Here is a 25,354-nt window from a genome sequence, read left to right on the forward strand (position 1 = left end):
AGATACTTTCTCCAAACATTAACTTTATTGCTTATTTACTCATAATATTCAATGTTATAAAGAAATACTTCAAACCACATTTTCAGATTTAACCTCTTAGTAGCCTATTAATACACTGTGGATCATTTTAGACAAACTATTAAGGTATACATTTTGTGGAAGTACCATTATGTTAATCATTTGGTTGTACATAACTCCTTATATATAATGTGTGTATTTTGTGTTACAGTGTAAAAATTCACGCAGCAAATGCCAATGCTTTAAATCCTTTAATCATAATAAAGTAAGTGGCATTACATCAACTTTTATAAACACACATTTCAACTGAGAACAATATATTTTCAATTAGTCGGAAAGAAAGAAAAGCTGCAGGTAGTACAGAATTTAGTGTTTTTATTTACTGACATGGTTTGTATGTGCCCTGTTTAATGCTTCAGGTTATCTGATGTAAGATATCTGAAGAAAACGTTCCATCTGATTTGACTGAACCAAAAGTTGACTGAGCCATGACTTCTACTTGGCCTTAGGGCCATTCATTGTTGGATATGGTGGAATGAGGAACTTCCATGACTTATTCCAACCTGAGAGTGACTTGGTTTGCTTCAAACTGCTAGGCTGGACAAAGAACCTCCAAGATTCTGCCCACTCTTCAAAGAAGGTGTCTTCCTCATCCATCTTAGGCTTCTTTCCTGAAGTAGGGCCTCTCGTGGGACGTGGTTGTGTTTTACCCAACAGGTGGACTCCTGCCCACTTCCTTTTGTCAATGTCTTTGTCAATGCTGGCATACAAATGCTCCTTCATTTTTCTATGTCTTGTAATAATAACTCTTGGGTCAACAGATTCCTTTGACATAGTTTTGTCTTTGATCTGTGCACTGGCCCTCTGCAGGAACCGCATGGAGTTTATCCAAAGCTTGAAGACTGCAGGGCTACTGCAGAAGGTGGCGATGGTGGTGTTTTGTTTGTTCTTTCCTCTTGACCACATGACTGCATAGTGACATGGGTTAGGAAAGGACTCAACCCAGGGACGCTCCACCTGGGGCATGGGGTTGGCAATCCGGAACGACATTCCCCACTTAGATCCATGCCCATTGGTAGGGGTATGATGCTGCTGAATACTGCTGCTCATGCTTTTCCCAGACATCCCTGGGTTCAGAAGTGATCCATTTTTCCATGAAACATTCCACTGTTTCTCAGGATATCGTTCCCTGAACATCTGCTTATCAAAAGATCGGCTCATTTTAGCTTGGGCTTTCTGTAGGGACATCTTCCCTCTCTGGTGGTGGATCTCCATTAACATATAGACCTCGTTCTCTCTTGGCACCCGCTCAGCCCAGAGCTCTGTGTTAAAGCCAGATGACTTCCAGGCTTCTCTCCACTGGGTTAGAGATGGCTTATCATGGTGGAACTGAGTTTCTGAGAACATCCAGGCATCCTGCCAGTCAAAAACGGACCTAGCATGGACTGAGTGTCCAACTGACCTGTGTGTGTGTGAATTGTCAGGATATTGGGAAGCCATACTTGACCTTCCTTGGCTGGTTTGTGCCCTACCTTGCCCTTGTGATCGCTGCTGGGGCCTTGCAAACCTCCATGATTCTCCCCAGCTTCGCTCCCCAGTTGGCCCATTCTTAGGGAGTTCAACAGGCGCAAAGTGGTTCTGGTCCCTTGCGCGGTCCACTTGGATTTGGGGGATGGTGGGCCAACCCTGCTGCCACAATTCAGGCTCCTGATGCAGAGGCTGACAGTTGAATTTCCATGAGTCTTTCAGGTCTGAGGCATTAGGCTTCATGTCTCCTGTCTTCTCAGATGATCTGAAAGGCCTTGAAGGGTCAGGCCTCATTCTTCTTCTCTCCATCCTCATTCTGTGCTTCAGTGCCTTCCAGGAATCCCTCCACTCTGGGGCAGGTAAGACAATTTCCAGGTGTCTCAGGCGAAGCAGGTTGAATTGGGTGAATTCTCTTCTTGGGTGATATAACACACTGTGTTTCAATTGCTCATAGGATGGGTCAACTTTATCTGAAGTTGAATAATGCCCTTTCTCCACCTTCTGGGCCTCCATCTTTGGTGGCGAGAGCTTCAGGACTTTCTCTATTTCTTCACATGGTTTAGAGTTGTTTTTTGTCACCTGCCACGCCTTGCTCCACTCAGAGAGAGCCTTAAATTCATCACAGAGTTGCATGTATAGATCTCTGTACTTCTGCTCATGATACACAAACATGTCTTCATGGAGACGTGACTCTTTTTGATGGCTGTGATGACTATAGGTTTCACCATGACCTTGCCTCTGAGAGGGATCAGCATTCTTGTGGTTGTTGGAGACCACCATGGCTGCTCTCCATGACTCAGCCCACTCAGTCGAACTGTGAGATTTTTTGACTTTGAGCAACTTGGAGTTGTTGCATCCATGGTGGTTGGCAAGCCTCCAACATTCTTCCCAATTGGAGCTCATCTTTCTATGATTATCTTGCTTGTTAGCCATAGACTCATTCATTTGACCATTATTTTCAGTAAAACCAACCTCCTGACTTGCTGGCTTAGTGGATCTCCATGAGTCGCTCCATTCTGATGAGCTCAAGGCCTCATAGTGATGCTGAGTTTCCATCAACAGCGTGAACAATCTAGATTTGTGGACATTCTCTCCATCTACTGTATCCCCCCTCTTATTCTTTTTGTCAGATTTTCTCCAGGACATCTGCCACTCCTCAGTGGGGAGACTAAAGTCTAGTTCTTCTGACTCCACCATCCTATAGTGAGGTTTCTTCCAGAGATGAAGGTTGTGAGGATCCATCAAGTTGGGCCCGTTTAGCCAAGGTTTGCCTGGTTCAGAGTAAGGCTGATGAGTAGCAAACATCCAGCACTTGCCCCAGCCTGGTGTAGCTTCAGCGCCTTCTTCTGCTTGTGGCAAAGATTTGTTGTTCTTCCATGACTTTCCCCACACCATAGCAGAAGGTTGATTCTGGGTGATGGACATGAGTAACTGCAGCTTGATTAAATTCTTGTCTTGTCCCCTTTTGGCCACGCCGGAGGCTAAAGTGGACGTGCCTTTCCTCTGGCCTCCTGGCATGCCAAGTGGACCCGAACCTATGCCACGAGGAAGAGTGGGAGGAGCTTGGGGTTGCTTGCTCTTCCAGACATTTTCGTCTGCCTCAAGCTCACGACGCTTGGGCTTCCTTTCCACCCTCGTACCTTTTCCCATTCTGACAGCCAAGCGATTTTCCCAGTCCTTGTTAATACTGTGGGGAAAAATACAAGTAAAGCAAGTTAGAAAAAAAGGTAAAAATGGCTGCAGAAAATACAAGGATAACATTTCTCAAAGACAGAATGTAATGGACACTTGCTTCCTCATTCTTGCACTAGTAACAGCATTTTTCTGTAATTATCGATTCATATATGTATTATGTCAGTATTACATAATGATATGTTGGCAATGCAGGTCCAAATGAAGGACATCTTTTGTTGCTAACAAAGAAGAATGATTTGTTGTCAGTCTTGGCTTTCAGGAGGTAATACAGGTATACATTACAATAAAGGTGGGGTTTTTCCATGGGCTAGAGTACATGTGATGTATTGCTATCAACAAGGAAGTCCAGAGGATACCAGTATATACTGTATGACTGCACTGCTTATATTTAGGCCTGTGACAACACTATGTGTAGGGTGAGATAGTGTTACTGAGTGATGCACTGTTACCCAAGTAAAAGTACTGACTGACAGCACTTCAATTAAACCACACAGTTTATATTTATGTATGAGAAACTGGGAGTGTTCTGCTACTGGGTCAATAGACCATGCTGACACCAGGCTGTGCTTATTAGGGGACAGGTCTCTTCTACCACCTGGTATACACAAACAAAAATTTGGACTTGCATTAGCAGCATATGTTGGTGCTTCAAGGATTGCTCTTCGCCATTGGAGGAGTCAGGCAAAGACTGTTTTTGATGAATGGTTAAAGTTGATGATGGATATCGCCTCTTTTGAGTTGCTAATAGCAAGGATCAGGGAGGTTTTATGACATGTGGTTTAATTTTTTAATGTACATAAGAAACATAAAGGATGGAAAATGTTTCTGCCTTCTTATTCAAATGTGCTTAGTACCCTCTTTTTTTCTTTTCTTTTCCTTTCTCTATTAATATGATTACTAGTTTTGCATTATCATTATTTGTATTATTTATACTGCCGAGTGCAAGACTTTGTTGGTTTTGTTGTGCCACTTGTTTCATGTTAATTAGCTGTAGTCTGCTATATCGTGTAATAAAAACTTGAATTACAAAAAAAGAAATGAGTCAATCATTGCATCTTGCTTTTCTTAATACCGTGGCCACATCGGTTCATTGAGATGTACAACTGACACAAAGCTATGATGACTGGTCCAATTCACGGAAAAGTTGCGGTTTGCAAAGTTGCACAAGAATTCACGGGGACTGGTTGAATTTGCACTAATTGCTGTGATCACAACGTCCAGGAGGGACTGAGGGTTGTGTATCTGGTTGAATCAAACCAATGCCTGTCTGGGAGGTTAGGAAGTCAACAGTTATCTAAAGTAGTAAAGAAACATGTTAAAACATGAAAAAATGTTGGCACTATTGATAAAATATTGAGTGGTTGTTCTTCTTAAGTGGGTTTAAAAAGTCTTGTACAGATTGCACATGTATCCACAGAACTGCATGACCAAACTTTGCATTTTCTGTGTGATGTACAGTAACTCTGCCCTGAGCTTCCCCTCCCTCAGTGTTCAGTGTCCACTGTAAAAAAAAAAATATTTGTGTTACTTTGTTTAGCTACTCATTACTCCTCCCAGTAAATCTGTCCAGCTGCCGAAGCTGCCTGAGGGGTTGTGACATATAATCCCTTCTAGAACATGTAGCTGCTGTCTGAGCTCTGGTGTTGAGGTTAACTGCTGATGGATCAGATTTCCCTTTTGGAACACCTTCACTGTAAAAACTTTCAATGTAAATTTACAGTCATTAACTGGCAGCAGCTTCATCTGCTAAGTACTGTATTTTTTACAGTTTCTTACTGTATTTTAGAATTCAGTATATGAAGTCAAATAAATGTGCAGTTTATTACTGTATTCTTGTAAATTCACAACATAATTCTGGTCACAGTTTTGTCAGTAAATAACTGGATGTTTATATTATATATTTGAAAGTACAACATTAGCCTGTATTTACTTTTTTGTAAATTTTATTAGAATGCTGTTAATAATAATAATGATAATGGCAATAAGATCAATGAAAATATGATAAAGGGACAATATTTATTATACAGCTTCTTTACAAATATTTAAAAAATGTCACCAATGCAACACACGCAAAACTAGACCTCAATAAACCCTTGCTCCATCCTTCATCTAGATCTGCAACAATTAATTGATTATTAGTCCATTTTTAAATAAAATAAATAAATAAATAAATAATGGATTAATCAGTTTGAGTAATTAGGAAGAATTACCGTTTCTTAAGGAAAGTTTTGAAGGAAAGAAAGAAGCATTTTTTTTATAAAATCTGATTTTCTTTTAGGGGTGGGGCAAAAAATTGAATAAATGAAAGAAAACATTTATGCCAGAAATGTACACAAGTTCAGGTTAGAGGGACAAAATCTTTTCTATGAGAATTTATGGTAAAATTAAAATTATTCAGCACAAAAATGCTGTTAAAGTTTACATATTATTTTGTTAGTTTCATTCTTTAAAAGTCTTTGAAACTCGGGTTATTTGGTATAGAAATCCTCCCTATTTTGGCAAGTATGGTTGTAGTATGCTTGTGTTGGCAGAGACTGGGCTCAAAGTTGAGTGGTTCATTTTTACAGTTTCCCATGCTTTAATTTCACCTTCCCAAGATGCTCATCTGTTTACCGTTAAGTTAAAGTGCTTAAAGTGCTGTATTATGTTGTATTGCAGTTTACAGTATGACACTATATGACACTAATACAGCAGATACTCTTCAGCTTTCACTGTAAATTTACACCAAAGAGTTACATTGTCCATTCTCACCTCTCTGAATTGTGTTTGTCAGCAGAATAAAGTGATCTCGGAGAAACTTCTATTTATATATCAAATTTTGGGCAGAGGAAACAGCTTGTCAGTGTAAGTAATGAACCTCTTCTGTAATTACAGAACCTGTCACTCCCTCCCTGTCTATACGTATACGTGTCCCCGCTGTACCATTGAAGTCATCTTCTTCTTCTTCTTCATCTACTGGTAATTCAGCCTGTAGGCACTTGCTTCTGATCCTTGCCTGCCTTTTTAGAGTTTTGCTTGCTTGCTTTTACCTCTTTGGACTTGGATACCTGTTTTGATTGTCTACCTATTGCTTCCTATAATGCAGCGTAGTACAGCTGTCTTGTACTAAATCCTACCCTCGTAAAGGCTTTTTTGTTGAAGCTGCTTTAAAACAGTGTCGGACACCTGAGGATATTTTGGGTGGCTGCTGTTTAACAGTATTAAGCTGGAGATATACTATATACACATTTGCATAGAGTTCATTTTTGATGACGTACAAAACCGTCGCTCCAAACCAATGTAGTATATGTGAGTGAACGCTTAAGTGTCATGGCTTGGCAATGCTTATATCTTCAGCCTTCGCCTGGCATCACCAGTGCAAGTGTGAATTACTCTGGAATCTCTGTTAACTTTCAAATTCAAAGAGGCATTATCAACATGCACAGGCCAAAATGCATGTTAATGCAGTTGGATACATCTACAACCAATTAGAACAATGAAACTTGACCTAGAACCAAAGAGAGCAAAGAAACATGCAATGTAACTGTGCTCAGTCTGTTTCCAAGCAGGGCACAGAAAGGCAGCTACCAACCAACCTCTTATATCTCTATAAATCATCATACAGAACCAATCTAACGTCTATAAATGGTTGTGGTTGGCTACAACTTTCTTGCATTATACAGAGAGATGCTTTGGTTGTTAACTCTATTAATATTTATTATTCTATTCTATCCATTCTATTATTCTATCCTCACTAATATGGGTTGGACAAAAATAATATAAACTTCTGTTAGTATAACACAATACAGTTCAGCAGTACCACATATTATGTCCTTCAACTGTATATTACAGGTGAACAAAATGCAGTTGTAATTAAAGGAGAATGCTGGTTCAGTCTTAAATTGTAAATGCATTAATCTGGACAGTGTGTTAGTTAAGTTCACCAAAGCAGAAATAAAACAGTCTATCAGAGAGTTGACTTGTTTAGTGGAAGTTTGGTTTATGTGGAAATTGAGACAAAGACCGTATTTTTATGTTTAAAAGCACTTTCATATTTTGATTAATAAATATCCTGCTTCATTTTAACTAACTTTACTTTAATTTCACAAATTACATAAAAGATGCAAACATAGACTCGTTTTGTCTGATTTCTGATTTCATGGACAGTCTGTCCTAATGGCAGACATTAATTATAAAGAAATTTTGGATCTTCTCAAGGATTAACTTGTGTAGATCATATCGAGGCATCAGTAGTAAACTTAGACTGTTTCATAAACAGGTAAAAACTTGAGGTAGCTTTAAAAACATTTTAAGGACAGGCAGACACAGACAGATAAAGAGTTTTGGTCCTTACGAGGTCAGAGCACTCTTGTCTCTTCGTTCCTGCTCCTGCTGCATCTTCTGTCCGTACTCCTTCTCTCTGATCTCCCAGACGTTCCTCATGATGGAGGCGTCGCAGCCGACCACCTCGGGGTTCTTCTCATTAGACATCTTCAAATTTCCTGCGCACAGATAAAAAGATGAAGAAACCGCCACAGAATTATTATTATGTGTTCATTCAGTCTCTTTTCGGATGCTGATCATGTCTGTTGTATTTTGAAGTAAGGTGGAGATGATGTACCTTGTAGTGATCATCTGTACTGAGACGCTGCAGGCTGCTCTGCTCCTATATACTGTCACCAAGAGTCATTAACCTGCTGGGAGATGTTGGGAGGGGCTGTCCTCACTAAAAATATGACACCCTCCAACACACACACACACACGCACACACACACACAGGAAGATGCACTGCCTTCTCTCCTAACACGCCTCTAACATCCCTGTCAGTGGTCACTTTAATCTGTAAAGCAGGTTTGGTACCTATAACCTAAAATTACCTACATGTAGCCCACAGACTGTCCTGTAAATCTTAACATGTGACCTCAATCTTTTGTTAGGGAGGTTTTATTTTTATTTTTTAATCTGTAGAATTTAGGTCAAATAATGACTAAGAAAAAATATATATACAATTTTCTGTCTGATTTGTTCTTATTCACATTGATGCCTTTGTGAATAAGGATTGTTTTTACATTGAAGACCCACTGAACACACAGGCTCTTAATAAAATAAATAAATATATACATAAATGAGACAATAAATATAAAAATAAATGTAAATCACTGATGTCCTAGAAAAACCTGAAGAATGATCATACCACATTAATACTCTAATTCCAAATTTTTAGTCAACATTTATCCTTTAAGCATAACATAACTTAACATAACATAACATAACATAACATAACATAACATTTAAAACTTACACAACTTCAAACAATTCAAAACAGACAAGAATTTACAATTTCAAACTTTTTTAAAAAAAAGTGTTAAAAGCCTTCAAAATCTTAAAATAACAATATCTACTGATAACATAGGCACAAAACTGTCCTAGTATGATTATCTTTGTTTGTTTAAAGTATTTTTTTCTTTTTTATTATGAAAAACATGATTTATTTAGACATAAAAAGGGTTAACCATACCCTAAGGACCCCTGTCTCACTTCCTGGTTTATATTAGGTGGGAAAACTGCTCAAGAACTGGTAAACTTTTTATAACCATGACATGTCAACTCTGTAGTCCTTCTAAATGAAAGATAAATAAGAATTATGGTTTAAAAATATCTATTTTGATTAACATTAAGAGAACTCTGAGACACTTTAAAAAATAAAATGGCTTCTTGCTATGGCTATGCTATGAAATTAAAGACAGAGTTGACATCTACATTTCATAAAAACTGTCATCACTGGGAGGTTGGCACATTTTTTTTTTAAAATATATTTTCCAGCATAATTGAAGAGTAAAAATCAGACCCCCTCAAAATGCAGTTTTGTACCAGTTTTCAAGAATAAGTGATATAACTTATAACTTGAACTCAGCCATCAAAGTCAGAGGTGGTTTATCCTCCTGCTGCAGGTCTCTCAGCCTGAACTGGATTGTATTTGAGGCTTAAGTTTTATGGAGCATGTGTCCGGCTCAAACCTGCTGCTGTAAATATATAGTTCATGCAGAACAGCATGGAGGGAATGTCAGCCCTCCTGACACATGGACAGAGAGCCTATTTTCACTTCTGCCAGAAACATTTTTCTGCAATCATCCATTTGATTCAACCCCAAGTCGCGTTTTATTACCATGAACAAAATTTGAAACGCGGCCCATTAGGCATTGAAGCGAATGTGAACGGGTTTTGGCAGTGAAATGAATTGGCATGTCCCATGCGTCTCTCACAAAAAAATATTTGTTCCACCTCGTGTCAGGGTGCTGTGACCTGTCTGGTCTGAGGTGTGACCTTCTGTTCCTCACGTTCAGTATGCTGAGCTGTCATGAGAATGGCATTTTGGGAATTCACCATCCTGAAATAAAATAGATCACCTAAAATAGAAAAAAGCTGTTTACAGGTGCAGTCAAAGACCAGGCAAATGCCATGGCTTTTAGGCTCTTGGCCTGATGGTCAGTTGGTCCAACAATTTCATCCAAAGTGACAGCCGACATGTTGGACAATATTAAATTGTCGTTCACTGGGCCTCATGCAAGAACCACTCACACAAACAGATTTGTTCTTAAGTGGTGCATACCAATTATTTAAGAGAACTTGTGGCATTCACCAGTTTTCTTGTATTTTGAATTTTCTTTCAGATATGAACAGAGTGTTCCAGACCTGTCGTAGAGTCATGTACAGTCAGGCTGCTGGTATCAAAAGGTTTTTCACTAATGACTGTATATTTCATTAGTTTAAAGACATTTTGAATTTACACTTCATAATTATCCTGTTTGACAACATTTTAAATTATAAAATAATTGTAAATTTACATTACATTACATTCAATGATCTATTATTACCTGTTGTCAGGTGTATTGGTCGTATATCTTCACATGCAGGTTTCTGAAGTCTCTGTCCAGGAGAACATCCTCACTTATTCTGTCCTCTGTCTCTGTGATGAAAAAGTCCCCTTAACCCTCTCCTGTCGCTGCAGTCATCAATCGCCCCTTAGTGTGGCTGTGGTGAGTCCTTTTTTTCTTCTTCTTCTTCTTCTTTATTTCAGTGACCGTCCGACCCTGCAGTAATACAGCATTAATAGCACTTGCTTTTTCCCATTTCTTTACTTTAGCAGATCTTTTAATTCCACTGCTGATGCTGTTCAAATGACAGATATTCCTTCATGGATCTCTGAACTCCAGACTCGTAATGTTCTTCTTTTTTCACTTTGTGATACCATTTTCATGAATGAACACTTCCTGACATATGGAGCAGGAAGCGCAGCATCATGTGGTATTATTGGAGTGTTAATTATGCTAATTTACAAGTCTCATGCACGTGCAGTCAAATATGCATAAGTGGATCATTTACACAGTTTTCTGAAGTTATGAGTGTTTATTGAATCTGACATGGCACGTTTGTACAAGCCCTTTGTACGACAAAAAGTAAGAGAAGTTTAAGACAAGAATACGAAAATGTTCTTGCATGAGGCCCATTGTCTCTAAAGGATGAATCATAATGACTTTGGTTATGACTTTTCTCCTAGCACCACTAACAGGTCAGCATTACAGATCAAGCCTAAGCCTCAATGATATGGTGTTGCCACAAGGTAATATACTATATATATTGGCTCTTTAAACCCCCTCAATTCAATTCTGGAATACTTTAGAAACGAAGCAGGACCCTGAGGAAAGTAATAGCAGTCTTTTAAATGACTCTCTGGAGGAGAAGTTGGAAAGTCAGTGTTTATGCGCAATGTGGAATATTTCTTCTTTTGCACTAAAGATTTTTACAAATTCCACTCAAACAAAATTTTAATGTACAATTTTAAATCTGAATGTGACTGATGTCAGAATGTTTTGCTGCCTTATTAGCCAACTGTCTATGAGTGACTTCCTGTCCTCAGGGGAGGGGATGAAACAACAGGCAACATAAACTTTAAAAAGAGACTGAACAGCATGTACAAATATATGACCCATATTCTCATACATACATTGGATATCCTGAGTTTAGACATGATAAAATGGCAGCACATGGTGGTGCTGATGGTAAATATAGAGCTGTACAGTGTGTCCACACTGTGATATACACACCATCATGCTACACATACTGGACATTTCAGATGAGGGGATATAACTAATCATTGAAAAACACATTTACTGTCTAAATATCATACAATGCAGTGGTTGTATGTATACTATTTCATTGTTTTTGACAAAACGACCTAAATTCTTAACAAATCACCATCTTAATATCGTGTGTCCCTGTCATCCCAGGAGCTGTTTTGTTGGGGGCACTGGCCTCTGGTAAGGACTCCCAAGGCAAATTGGTCTCAGAGGAGAGGCTAGACTAAGAGTGATTCAAAAATCCCTTGATTCTACCTGGATGCTCACCCAGAAGTGGGAAAATGCGGCCCCTTCCAGCGGGCATCTAATGGCTGGGTTTTGCTCCATGGGAATTGGCAGGGCATTGACCAAGAAGACAATGTGGAGCTGCCGCCCTGTGGACCCACCACCACCACCCACAGGGACAGGCATGGTGGTACAGTGCTGTACAAAAGCTAGGCATGCCAACACCTGGCAGCACAGACCAGCACTTTAGATGCAGAATGTGACCTCTCTGGTAGAATAGGAGCTGAAGCTGATGCGGGAAGTGATGCAATACCAACTAGATGCACTCTAGGCTCATCTTTACATACAGCACTGGCTCTGAAGCGCAACTCCTGGAGCGCAGGCTGGACTCTGTCCTTCTCCAGAGTCGCCCTGGGTGAGAGGTGCGAAGCCGATGTTGGGATACTCACAAGCCCCTGGGTGAACGCCCATGTGATGGAGTTCTTCCCAAACAATAAGAAGGTTGCCTCCATGCTACTGCATGTGGCTGGGGTGAAGGTTGTGATTAAGTGACTAACAGCCTCCTTGGAGTCTCTGGGTTGCTTCATCTGTGTCATCTGGGGACTTAATAGTTCTGCAGGGAGATTTCAACACTCCGTGCTGGCCGTGGATTGGCCATAACAAACACCATGTTTGAAGTTAAAGTGGTTCATAAGTATACCTGGTACCAGAGCACCTTAAGCTCAAGGTTGATTTTGTGGTTGTATATTCAGATCTGCAGCCGTATGTCTTAGACAATCGAGTGAAGAAAAGAGCAGAGTTGTCAACTGATCAGCACCTGGTGGTGAGTTGGATCAGATGGTGGGGAAGGCTGCCAGTTAGACCAGGTAAACCCAAACGTGTATTGAGGGTGAAATGGGAACATTTGGTGGAGGCCCATGCCCGGGAGGTCTTCAACTCCCACCTGCTTGTACATCCTGGAGGAGGCTGGGGATATGTGAGTGGGCCATGTTCAAAGTATCTATTGCAGAGGCAGCTGGCAGGAGCTGTGGTCAGGAGGTCATTGGTGCCTGTCACTGGTGGACACCCATGGCGAAGGAAGCCATCAAGCTGAAGAAGGGGGCCTTTTGGGCTTGGTTGGTCCATGGGTCTCCTGAAGCAGCTGGAAGGTACCAGTAGTCCTGAAGTCAGTGTAGCAAAAACCTGGGTGTGGGAGGCTATGAGAAGGATGTTCAGGCAAATCATTCAACAATTCATGATGATGCAGTGTCAGCAGTTTGCAGGGTTTGTACCGGACTATTGTGGTGAAGAAGGCAAGGCTTGGCAGAAGGCAAAGCTTTCAATTTACCAGGCAGTCTAAGTTCCAACTCTCACCTACAGTCATGAGCTGTGGGTAGTGACCAAAAGAATGAGATTGTGGATACAAGCAACCAAAATCCATTGTTGGTTAGCTGGGCTCACCCTTAGAGACAGGGTGAGGAACTCGGGAGAGCACAGAGTAGAACCGCTGCACCTTTGTCCTAAAAGGAACCAGCTGAGTTGTTTTTGGGAATCTGGAGGTTTTCCGGCTATGACCCACTGGGAGGAGAACCCAGGCTAGACCCGCAACTGTAGCGATTGCATATCTCATCTGGCCTGGGAAAGCCTGGGAATCCCCCAGGAGGAGCTGGAAAGTGTTTAGCCTGTTGCCACTGTGATGCAACCCTGGATAATCAGAAGAAAATGGATGGATGAAGGGATGGATAAACAGTGTTGTGCTAGTTACTGAAAACCAGTAACTAGTTACCGTTACTAGTTATTTTATTTCAAAAGTAACTCAGTTACTTTACTGATTACTTACACCAAAAGGTAACGCAGTACTGTGAAAAGTAACTTTTTAGTTACTATGACAAAAAAGGTCCTCATTACGTTTTAAGTTAAGTTTTCTTTAGCTCGGTTTCCATTTTTGTGTATTCACTCTCCAGGTACTTAGAAAAAGTGTTTCATCCCATTTGCTGTGTGACGCCCGGTATCATGCTAACTAGCTTCCTGAAAGCGGGCGACTCCACAATAGAAATTGGCTGCATGTCTTCTACAACATACCTTTCAATGGCTTTATCAACTTTTTCCTGGATAGCAGGAGCAGTCAGTCCCTCGGTTCAAATCCAGCCGCTGTTGCTGAGGTGGTGGAGGTGAAGTGGCATCAGAGTCTGTGTCTGTACTCTTAGCTACTAGCTTCGTCGCAGCATGTTGTTTCTGTAGGTGTTTCAACAGGTTTGAATTGCTATTTTGGGCAGTAGATAAGATCTTTGATCCAAGACACAACTTACATTTAACTAAAACGTTCTTGTCTTTGTGCTCGACAAAGGTCAAGTAGTGAGAATATCTCCATGTAAAGAAACTTGACTTGGGCTCCGCTGCCAATGCCATAATGATACCAGTCTTGTAAACAGACACCCCCATACAGCGTGTCTTCTCCCATCTTCCCGCTGACACACACACACACACACACACACACACACACACACACACACACGACACACACACAGGAAGATTCAGGACTATATGGCTCTGGCTGCAGCTCAGTCTCTAGCCGAGACTACACAAACAATAACGTAAAATAACAGAGTAACGCATCATGTAGTAACGTTAACTGAGTTACTGAATTTAAAAAATAATGCATTACATTACTAGTTACTGCAAAAAATAACGGCGTTACAGTCACACGTTACTTTGTAACGTGTTAGTCCCAACACTGCGGATAAATGATCTAATATTGCAGTTAGGTTAGCAGAATCAGATTTACTCATTCTAAATATAATGGTATAAACTTTGAAACAAACATACAAGAAAAAGACACATAAAAGCTGCTGCAAAATATTAATATATGTGCAGGACAAATATTTCCTCTTGTACAAAAAAGTACTGCAAAATTAAACCCTTTGGCCAACTGCTCATGAGGGACTTGGTCCTCAGGAGACAGCATGAGGGAAGACTTAAAAAAGGTTCTGAACAGCATGTACAAATGTATGACCCATATTCTCATATATACATTGGATATCCTAACTGATTTATAGCACAGACACGTAATAAACTGGCAGCACATGGTGGTGGTGGTGGTGGTGGTGGTAAAAATAGAGCTGTACAGTCTGTCCACATGGCTCATCTGTGACATTCACACCCTCATGTACATGTGCATATACATTTCAGATAAAAGGATGTAACTAATCATTGAATAAAATATAACACATTTACTCCCTAAATATCAAATAATTTGCTTCAAGATGGCTAATAGAAATTTCAAAGTAAAAGCATTCAAAAATGTATTTCATGAATGACAAATACAATTCTTTCTATATAGGAGCCAGTAAGTATTTATTTGAATTTGATGAATATGTCCATGTAAGTAGTATTGTAAAATAGTAACATTTATACTTGTTTTCATAATTAACTATTCATATGCAAACAATGCAAGTATGTACATTTTATTAGATGATAGTACATTAAAGCTTTACTGAGGATGGGAAATTACAACTCTCATAGATTTTTTGGCATTTGGTACATTTATGAGAGAGCTGACAGAAAGTGAAGGGAAGGAGGGATGAATTGTGATATGCAATATTTCACATAAACAGAATAAACCTCAAGTTTTACAGTGTTTCACCGATAAAGTTGCAGTATTCTGTGTAATGGTGTTATGTTACAGTTAAAGCTAATGAGCAAGCCTACCTAGCAACAATGTCATCTGAAGTACCCCTACATTACCTCACATACATTACGTAAGAGCAGCCTAGTCAGGTGTCAAGTGGTCACGGTTTTTCCAAGTGTTATGTGATCACTGTAATGTTTTCTTCTTTTGCAGTAAAACAACAACTGCTGAAACACATACATTTAAGATATATAACATATGGGACCCGGTTGAAGTGGTCCCTGCTTCATGAGTCAACAGTGGCCGCTGCTGGAGGCCTCCACAAGACAGAGGGTCCTGTCAGAGCTGTAAAATCTCAGGAGCAGCAGCAAGTTCAGCTCTCAAAGGTTCAGGTGTATGTTTTCTGACTGGTACAGAGCTCCTCAAGGACGCTTAATGCCCGTAGAATATACTGTACTCCGAGAAGATTGCACTTCATGGGTCTCCTGGCTGATTCTCGATGCACCTTGTGTTCTCTGGGGGTTCCCAGTACATTCCTCCACATGTTCTGGGAATGCCCACCTGTCGCTTTTTTTGGAACAGGATCTCCTCTCAACTGTCAGATATATTCTCTTTGACTATGCATGTATCAGCAACTACTTTATGTTTGAATGATGTATCTCAGTTGCCGACCTCTGGGTTCCAGAAAAGACCTATGCTTGCTGGCCTCACTGTAGTCAAGAAATTGGTTGCCACAAGGTGGACACACCCTGACGAGCTCTCAGTGAGCAACTGGATTCTCACATTTCTTGATCTAATTTACTTGGAGTTGTCCACTGCTCGTGTGATGGGCGTCAGTGAGTCCAAGATTGGTTTGTGGGTATTGGCAGCTGAAAAATTAAACAAACGGACCTAGACATTCAACCTGGTTTACTACCTGGTTTGCTGAGGTGCCCTGGGGTGGCGGGAGGGAATGAGGGTTTCTCTTCTTTCCTTTTTCTTTATTTTTTGTCTCATCATTTTTTGCCCCTGCTGTCTCTTTGTCATTTTGCACTGTTGTTTTTCTTCCTATTAATGATTGTGCCTTGTTATACTTGTTATCGCGGTGCATTGTCTTTTCTCATTTTGAATAAATAAAAAATGTAGTCACAAAAAAAAGAAAATATCTTAATATTTAATGTAATTAGTGTAATAATAACTGACACTCTTTTCCTGGTGAGGAGGATTATGATACAGTGATAAACCTAAGACATTAAAAGGTGTGAGCTGACAGTTGACTCTAGAGGCTCTATTTCTGTGGCAGCAGCTCAGCTGCACACGTTTGGTGTGCTAGTGGGTGCTGACATGCAGTACAGTGTGTCCTGATGTCAATCCATGTGGTGTACTGCAGCATTTGCACCACGAATGTATGTGTCTCATATGATCTGCTGCCCGCCTGCTCAATGTAGGTCAGTGCACTTGTGTTGCATGATATTTCGGTCACTTATTTAGGTGAAGGCACACCCATATAGATGTCTCAAACAACCTTTATTCATGTTTTGTTCATCTCTCCAATGTCATTCCGCATTTTTCAACCAGCTGACACAGACCATGATCACAGAGAAAAACAAAACAAGTTTTATTTCCCTGAAAATATGATGTCTGTCAGATCATTAATGCATCGAGAAAGATGAATTACCCTTAAAAAGAGTCATAGTCTGCCTCTTGGCATGATACCTTTAAGCTGGAGCGATGTTTCATAGCAACGTGGTTGTGGGTGTCAGAAGCTTTAATATGCACAGTGCATTCTGGTACAAGGCCACAGCTCCACATCGTCATTCTCCCTCAGAACAACTGTGGTTGGGCCGATGTATTATGCCCTATTCTCTACCAGGTGTCACCCATGTCTCAGTCTTAGGTCAGTATTCAGGGATGCAGCAGGTAAAGTATCAGCAGAGATATGAAGTAGCTAAGTACAAATACTTTGTTACTGTACACAAGTAGATTTTCAGGTTACTTGAGTATTTTTCTGGCAACCTTTTACCTTTACTGCCTACATTTAAACACAAATATCTATGCTTTCTACTCCTTACATTTTCAAAACTGGCTCGTTACTATAGTTTTAATGCAAGATGAAAACAACATAGAAAGACAAGATGTATTAAGACCTAACAAGACAAAACCATATGAAAGTGACAGACACAAAAAAACCCTCAAAGATGTAAAAAGACAAAAATAATATAACAATATATAACAAGATGAAAACTAAACTAAACTAAAAATTAAACTGTTGGACTGTTTGTCCACACAGTTTTGTTCTCGTTCCATCCATGCCTGTGAACAACTTAGCCTTTCGAGGATGCCCCTTTCATGCCCAATCATGATACTGTCACATGTTACCAGGTAACTTGTTTTACCTGTGGAATTTCCGAACAGGTTTCCCAGTCTTTTTTGCCCTGTCCCAACTTTTTTTTGAAACATGTTGCACGCAACAAATTCAGTGTCTATTTATGAAAGAAAAAAAAAGTTAATAAGTTTAAACATTAAATACCTTGTCTTTGTACTGAATTCATTTGAATACAAGTCGAAAAATGTTTCTAAATCAATGCATCCTGCATATATTTACATATACATTCATTTAGTGACCTCACTAACTCACATTTTTGGCCATAGCTCAAGCATGCATACACTAATTATAACAAACAAAATTACACACAAATACCTGATATGATAAAATGATGAGGTGATGACACTTTATATCCAAAAGGTCAACCTCACTGTGACATCATAATACTAAGCTGTCTATCAGTCATCTCTACTCCTCTGTAAAAATAGTCTCAGTATGTTTCTATCTGGAAATTATTCACTGGAATCACACATTTATAGCAATTTCTTCCATTTTGTAAAAAAAAATACAATACTTTTTATTAAATTCCTTCAAAGTTACAGGTCAGTGGTAAGTTCCATATTAAATTCCTTCAAAGTCTTCACTACTATTATATTAATCTGGACAAACCTGGATGTAAACTAACTTGACTGGTTGGTGGAGACAAATAACTGTGAGGCATTAATTCTTTTGTTTGACTGCTCTGTTTTATACAACACTTCACAGTTCACTTCTCACTCTTCTTAACCAGCCACTAGTGGCCACGAGTGATCAACAACTGCTCAGGACAAAGTGGGGTCATGTTAATATTGGTGGAACTTTGCAAATCTCTGCTGGTTGTATCTGGCAGTTGTGCTTCACCACCTGCTGCCTGGTGGGAATCTGTACTGTATTGAGTGACCTCTACTAGTTTAGTCTATGTTCTTGTTCAGTGTTCATTGTTTCAAATAAAGAGTGCCTCGGACCATTTATACAGACAGGAAGAGCTGCTCAATCGGATATTTCACATTGTTTGGCTGTCGCTCAGATTAAACCAATACCAGGTGGAAATCAAAACACACTTTATGATGCCAATAAATTCATCTGTTTATTGCAACCTGGCATCATGCCAAAGCATGTAATAACCCTGTCAATCAATCAATCAGTGGTGTTCTATTTTACCTGGACTATGGCTAATCAAGTTAGCGATAGCATGCAAAGTCCTGTTAGACTCTGAAGACGTGGCTTGCTGAGAAACATTTCAGGTGACAATCAGTTTGGTTAGGTTTAGGTACTAAAAGTACTTAGTTATGTTTAGGAAAAAATTACTATTTTCTTAAAACAATGAACTTTGATTATTTGTCTCACAGAACTTGACCCCTGAGAGGTGTAATATGAAATGAGATTAATGGGTTAGCGAGGTATGTTGAGCCTAAAGCAAAGTTATCAATGTAACGAAAGTCTCTTTCTTATAATACGTAAATATCTGAGCAGGTTAGAGCAGATTATGTTCAGGGTTTTACATTAAATTGGGCGTAAAAACTGCCATCTTTTCATGAATTGTCCTGACAATACTCTTTATAAGCCTTATACATTCTCATCTTAGAATACATAGTGGGTTGTGCGACCCACCAAGGCCTTTAACCCAACTCTGATCAACACACCAGACTTATCGCACCTATGAGGAGACATAAGATATGTTCCGTTGTGACAGGTCACCAAATTTGTAACACCTGTTAAACTAGGTCAGATAAATGAAAAATAACATGTAATTTAAATTTCCATTAATTTATTTTATTAGTTCTGATTACTTTAAAAGAAATAATCAGAAATATTTTATGGTAATTGCAGACTTTCAAAATATTAACATTTCTTAAATTAATTTTTCTATGACCTCTCTTGGCCCACCTACACATCCTTCCTGGTCCAACCAGTGGGCCCCTGCCCACACTTTGGGAATCACAGCGTTATGTAGGCTGGTAAGGTTGCCAAACAAAGACCACACTTTATGCAGCATTGGTGGGGTTACTTTAAAAATATATCCTGATACAGTTACTAATTGGCTGTCAAAAAAGGATTTTGGATTACCTCAGTATGAAATAATGGTGAACTTGTTTAACTTGCCTAATATAGTGTTTTCAAGGCCACAACTAACAATTATTTTCATCATTGATTAATTGGTCAATTGTTTTCTCAATTGATTAGTTGTTTGGTCCATGCAGTGTCACAAAATGGTGAAATCAAAATGGCAGCATGTATTAGGTTAGCCAATCAGAAGCAGGAAAGGTGGCTCATGCCTTGCCATATAAGAGTTTGAGTGGAGGTTCATATTTTCTAGAAATGTGGAGGTAGACTAGATCCAGAGAGGTAGAGTTGGACTCAGTCAAATTCCACAACTTGGCTTGGCAGTTAGCACCAGGGCTAGCTATAATTTAAAGAACTTCTGATACAAAATGAGACAGTGCCAAAACCAGTACCCTTCATTTGATATCTTCTCTTTGATTTCCATACTTTTGAACATTTTGGTTGCATCTCAGCATGCCAACCTGCCAAGTCTGTCAAACACTAGGCTCAGCTTAACCACCAATGACTGTATGTAGCTGTAGCTGCAGCTGTGGGCCAATCACAAGTTGCATTGAATAGAAGAACGCTTGTGGTGATTGGTCATGAGTGCCATACTTTTTACTCATTTATGGTAATGTCCTTGTTTGACCGGTTCTTCATACGCTTGTGGTAAATTTGTGCCTCCAGGTTAGTTTCTCACTTTTAATTGTGTTCCCAGTCATGAGAAATTGCTTGGAATTTTCATATTGGCCTTTTCCTGCCCTGGGTGTTTTGGTGACTTGAAACTGTACTCTGAGACTGTACAGGGCATAAATATGCTGTTGTGTTCATTGAAATAAAGAGCTGAAGACAACACGATGATGATACAGAACAGTCATATGCATACACTTAAAGGAAGACACTATGAAATTTTTGAAATTTTGAAATTTTCTCGTTAATACAGGTACTTAGAGGTTTATCATTGTTATTGTTATATTTTTTTTTTCAAAATTTTGTGCTGATTTTGAGTTTGAGCTCCAATAAGATTTTGCTCCTTTGTGGAATACCCCCCAAATGAACTTCTTCATTTACATTTAAAGCATATTTTGTCAGAACTTTAATCTTGAGATTTTTTGTTAAGGTTAGATAGAATACAGAACAGTGTGGTTTCATTTTCAGCAAGTTGCTTTTGTTTTTATTGGATTAAATTTATTGATTAAAAGAATTAAAAGATAGCAACTTTTTTTCCAAGGTTTATTTGTTCCAGCAATTCCTTTGCAACAAGCACCTAAAAACATCACAACATGAATAGCAATTTTTTAGAGAAGCTACCGTGAAATTGAGCAACTTATGCTGCAACAATCCCCCAGAAAGTCAGCAAAGTCCTGGAGGGACTGATCAAATCCCTTTTCCTACTGAGGACAGTGAGGAAGATGTATTGACAGTGACACAACCTTAAATACACAGAAGGAAGAGCTGACAGGTATTTATTTCTTTTGTAAATCTGTATTTCTAACTGAATCTATGTATTGTATGTATTTATAACATCCTCATCAGTCTTAATGAATTGCCAGCTGTCCCAACAAACTAAACCTTTGGACAGCTCTCCCCCAGCACCCCGAGAAATGGAACATGATATTCAGATAGGTATGTTTTCTTTCTTGCATAATCACCTGAAACTAAGAATTGTTATGTTTTCTTTTTGTTAGAATGAGCCCTCTATATTTACAGAGGTAGTGGGTCCTCTTTCATGGAAGCCACCAAGTTGCACCGTCGTGTTTCTACAGAGTGAGATGTGTTGATAGTTGGAAGAGTTTAGGGCATTAGCTGCTAGAATGGAGACATAAAATCTGTGATGTCACTATAAACAACGTGTTTTGAGAGGAGAACGTTAGAAGAGAAGCTCAGAGTTAAAAAACCTGATCAGCTCACATCATAAGGCAACAACAATCAGAGGAAAATGATAAACTCATAGTGACAGTGGAACTCAGCCTCACACTGGGACCAGCTGATCTTCATAGAAGTGACTAGTAACTGTACCTGTCAGGTAAATGTAGTAAAAATAATGAAGTGGAACTATAAAGTAATATAATATGGATGTAATTCGAAATTGGACTTAGGTAAAGTATTTGAGTAAATGTACTTAGTTACATTCCCCCACTGGAGATGACAGCTGAATGTGTGGTGTTGGTCTTTTACAAACTTTTAAATAGTTGTTTTATGCAGAAAAGTGAGAGAGTTGTCAGTGTAACCAAATTCTCTTTCTTTCTTTCTCTTTCTTTTAACACGTGCATATCTGCTCTGGAGCAGGTTATGTTCAGTTTCTTCTTTCTATCTTGGACCAGGTCAGACTAGGGTAGGTAGGTAGCTGTACCTGCAGTAATGCAGTCTTTATATTAAAAGGATTGAATGCAGGTATTGTTTGACTGGAGAAGTTTTGCTGCTACCTGGTACTGGGTTATTTCTGTTAATGCCTTACCGGTGTACCAAGATGCACTGATACCCAGCCCTCATGAGCATCACTTTTCATTTTCATTAAAGTCCCTGTCTGACAGGTTCTTCAGACGCTTGCGGTAAATTTTTACCTCCAGGTTAATTCCCCATTTCTAATCGTGTTCCCGGCCCTTGAGAGTAATGCCTGGAATTTTCATTACTTGGAAGTCTTTCCCTGCAATGATATAACTGCCCAAATGACAGTCATGAACACAAAAAAGACCCATTTCTGACAGATGTCATGACATAGTTAGGACAGTGTAATGACAGTCTTATTCACATCCCTTCAAATAAAGTATTACCCTGTTAAGTGCTTTTTCTCTCATAAGAACAGGAGTAGAAGTAACTCATTACAACCAGTCATGTTACTGTAATCAAGTCATTTTGGGAGTACCCGTACTTTTATAATGCTATTTTTGCTCTTATTCAAGCATACATTACAGTACTTTTAAAACAATATTTTGGTCATTGTACATGCTGAATTAAATTTATAAAATTGAATTAAATTGAATTAAGTTTATATATTTATCAATATGCATACCATCATGTGGAGTTAACTGTAATGACTGCATATATTCACAGCAGTATTTTTCTGTAGGATAATGAACGTCAGTGATCTGATTCAGATTTTAGATTCATCGACCATTACTGCCTCTGTACATGGGGCGCACACTCTACCAACTGTGCTACCCAGGCGCCCCAATAAACATGTTATTTTCCAGCAGGGGACCCCAAACATCCTTCTCCCCAGCTACATTAGCCAGCTCTGACTGGGGGATCCCAAGGCATTCCCAGGCCAGGGCAGAGTTATAATCCCTCCACCTAGTCCTCAGTCTGCCCCGTGGTCTCCTCCCAGCTGGATGTGCCTGGAACACCTCCCTAGGGAGGCGACCAGGTGGCATCCTTACAAGATGCCCGAACCACATCAACTGGCTCCTGTCTATGCAAAGGAGCAGCGGCTCTACTCCGAGTCCCTCACAGATGACTGAGCTTCTCGCCCTATCTGTAAGGGAGATGCCAGCCACCCTCCTGAGAAAACCCATTTTGGTTGCTTGTATTATTTTAACATTAATAATAAATTTCCACATAGAATAATCACAAAAAAATAATCATATTCTTGGGGAAAAGGCTGGAAATTAATACAAAAATAAAACCAAGAAAGGTGAAACATTGCTGTTTGTGATAAGTAAAGGGTACTTTGTTTCACTATTTGAGAGTACTTCATTCAGTACCTTCTCTTTAATTTCCATACTTTAGAACATTTTGGTGGCATCTCAGCACGCTGACCGGCCAAGTCCATCAAATACACCAGGTTCAATTTCACCAACACAGACTGTGTGTAGCTGTAGCTGCAGTAATGGACCAATCACAAGTCACATTGATTAGAAGAACACTTGCAGAGATTGGTTGTGACCATAACCATACAAACAGCCATTTTTCTAGATATTTATATTAAAAGGATTGAATACAGGTATTGTTTGATGGACAGCTTTTGATACTTCCTGGTATTGGGTTATTTCTGTCAATGACTTAAAGGTGCACCAAGATGTACTGATACCCAGCCCTCAGGAGCCCTGCTTGTCATTTTCAGTAACGTCCTGTCTGACAGGTTCTTCAGATGCTTGCGGTAAATTTTTATCCCCAGGTTAGTTCCTCATTTCTAATCATTATCCCGGCCCTCGAGAGTAATGCTTGGAATTTTCATGTTGGTCTTTACCTGCAATGATAAAACTGACAGAATGGCAGTCATGAACACAAAAACGACTCACTTACATTCATGACGGGGGGCATGAGATAGTTAGTACAGTGTAATAACAGTTTTATTCACACCCCTTCTTATTACAACTTCATCATGTTCGTCATGTTACTGTAATTAAGTCATTTTGTGGTAATGTTAAAACATAAAGCTAAAGGTTTCCATTAAGTTTGAGAATATCTTTTTGTCATAACAATGTCAACATTGCTTTAAAAAATGTGTAATTGACCGAATGATTGAATGGTGTCATTTTAACCTTTGACTTCCAAAGACTAAGATATTTTATTTATTTTACCTTTATGTAACCAGGATGTCCCACTGAGATTCAAAATCTCTTTTACAAGAGAGACCTATACATATTAATGCATTTATTCTGTTAGTTTACCATTTTAAAAATGAAACAGCACCAAATGTTGTCAAATTTATTTATATATTTGTCAACATGCATAGCATTATGTGTAGCAAACTGTAATGACCACATATATTCCCAGGATAATAACCATCAGTGATCTGATTCAAATTTTAGATTCATCTACAATTAGTTAAATATATTTTATAAGATGATAAACATGTTTTTTAACATTAATAATAACTCATTTCCACCTCGTCTCCCCCTACTTTGTTTTTAATTAAGTCTAATTCATTCATTATTTGTATTTTAATGTTGGGAAATTGAAAATTTAGACAACTTGTGAAGTTTTATTGACAGAGACAATGATAGTTGCTAAGCAACCAAGATACATCTCCAACTGTGCAAAAAGTAACAATACAGTGGTAATTTCAGTATGACCGTCTGTGGCTTAAACAGATAAAAAATGATCACATTGTCTTTACCTTGTGCGTTATTTAAATATGAAAAACATTTCAAATGAAAATACAGACACTTTTAGAAAAAGTCAGGTAACAGCAGTATCGTATTTTCTAATTCAAAGTTATTGCACATATAGGTATGGAAACAGTCACAATGATATTGATATTTATTGGATATTATTAATTAAAAGAAAAGAAAATACTGTGTCCAACTCCAATGGTCTATTATATGTATGTAATGTAATTTAAACATGAATGAGACTTAATCCATGTAAAAAGCAAAAAATAAAAAGCACATGGCTCCATGATCGTGAAGAAGCTAGCAGCCTCTGCCTTTTCTTTGCAGGGATTTAGCCACTTTAATACTCAAGCTCAGCTCCCAACATGAAAGAGTTCCACCAAAATTAGTTTCATCCTAAACACTATATTTCACCGTCACTGCATCCTGGGCTTCATGCCAGAAAAGATAACTGTGATCAGTTTGTATTAAGTCACTAATCTGACAGAAAACATCCTACATGACACATACATGCTGCAAATCACATGTTTTTACTGTGGCTGAAGTTTTGTTGTTGTGTTTTTTTATATATATATATGTATATATAAATCTATCACTAATCTATATAGAAAGAGTTAATAATGATTTCAGTTCAGCACTTACGCATTTTAAGAACTAGTCTCACAGGCACAAAATAGCTGCTGGACAAGTAAGGAAGAAAACCCCAGAGCAGGGAAAACAC

General features: G+C 39.0%; 1 protein-coding gene across 1 annotated transcript; it reads right to left on the reverse strand.

Annotated features, from left to right (window-relative positions):
* Window positions 1-256: 256 nt before the first annotated feature.
* LOC146308066 (uncharacterized) lies at window positions 257-7,945 on the reverse strand. The gene is made up of 3 exons (XM_084746385.1): window positions 7,841-7,945; window positions 7,574-7,721; window positions 257-3,232 (listed from the first exon to the last, which is right to left on the reverse strand). Exons 2-3 carry the CDS (start codon window positions 7,708-7,710, stop codon window positions 514-516), a joined length of 2,856 nt encoding a protein of 951 aa, XP_084602511.1. The 5' UTR covers window positions 7,711-7,721; window positions 7,841-7,945; the 3' UTR covers window positions 257-513.
* Window positions 7,946-25,354: the final 17,409 nt, after the last annotated feature.

This window comes from Lutjanus erythropterus, chromosome 20 (assembly GCF_056507025.1).
Source record: "Lutjanus erythropterus isolate fLutEry1 chromosome 20, fLutEry1.hap2, whole genome shotgun sequence".
NCBI lineage: Eukaryota > Metazoa > Chordata > Actinopteri > Lutjaniformes > Lutjanidae > Lutjanus > Lutjanus erythropterus.

Bases quoted from the DNA above. Each gene is read 5' to 3' on its own strand.
- LOC146308066 (XM_084746385.1), bottom strand. From the start codon at position 7,710: ATGTCTAATGAGAAGAACCCCGAGGTGGTCGGCTGCGACGCCTCCATC. The intron at 3,233-7,573 runs GTAAGGACCAAA...TTTTCCCCACAG, and splicing joins GACAAGAGTGCTCTGACCTC to TATTAACAAGGACTGGGAAA.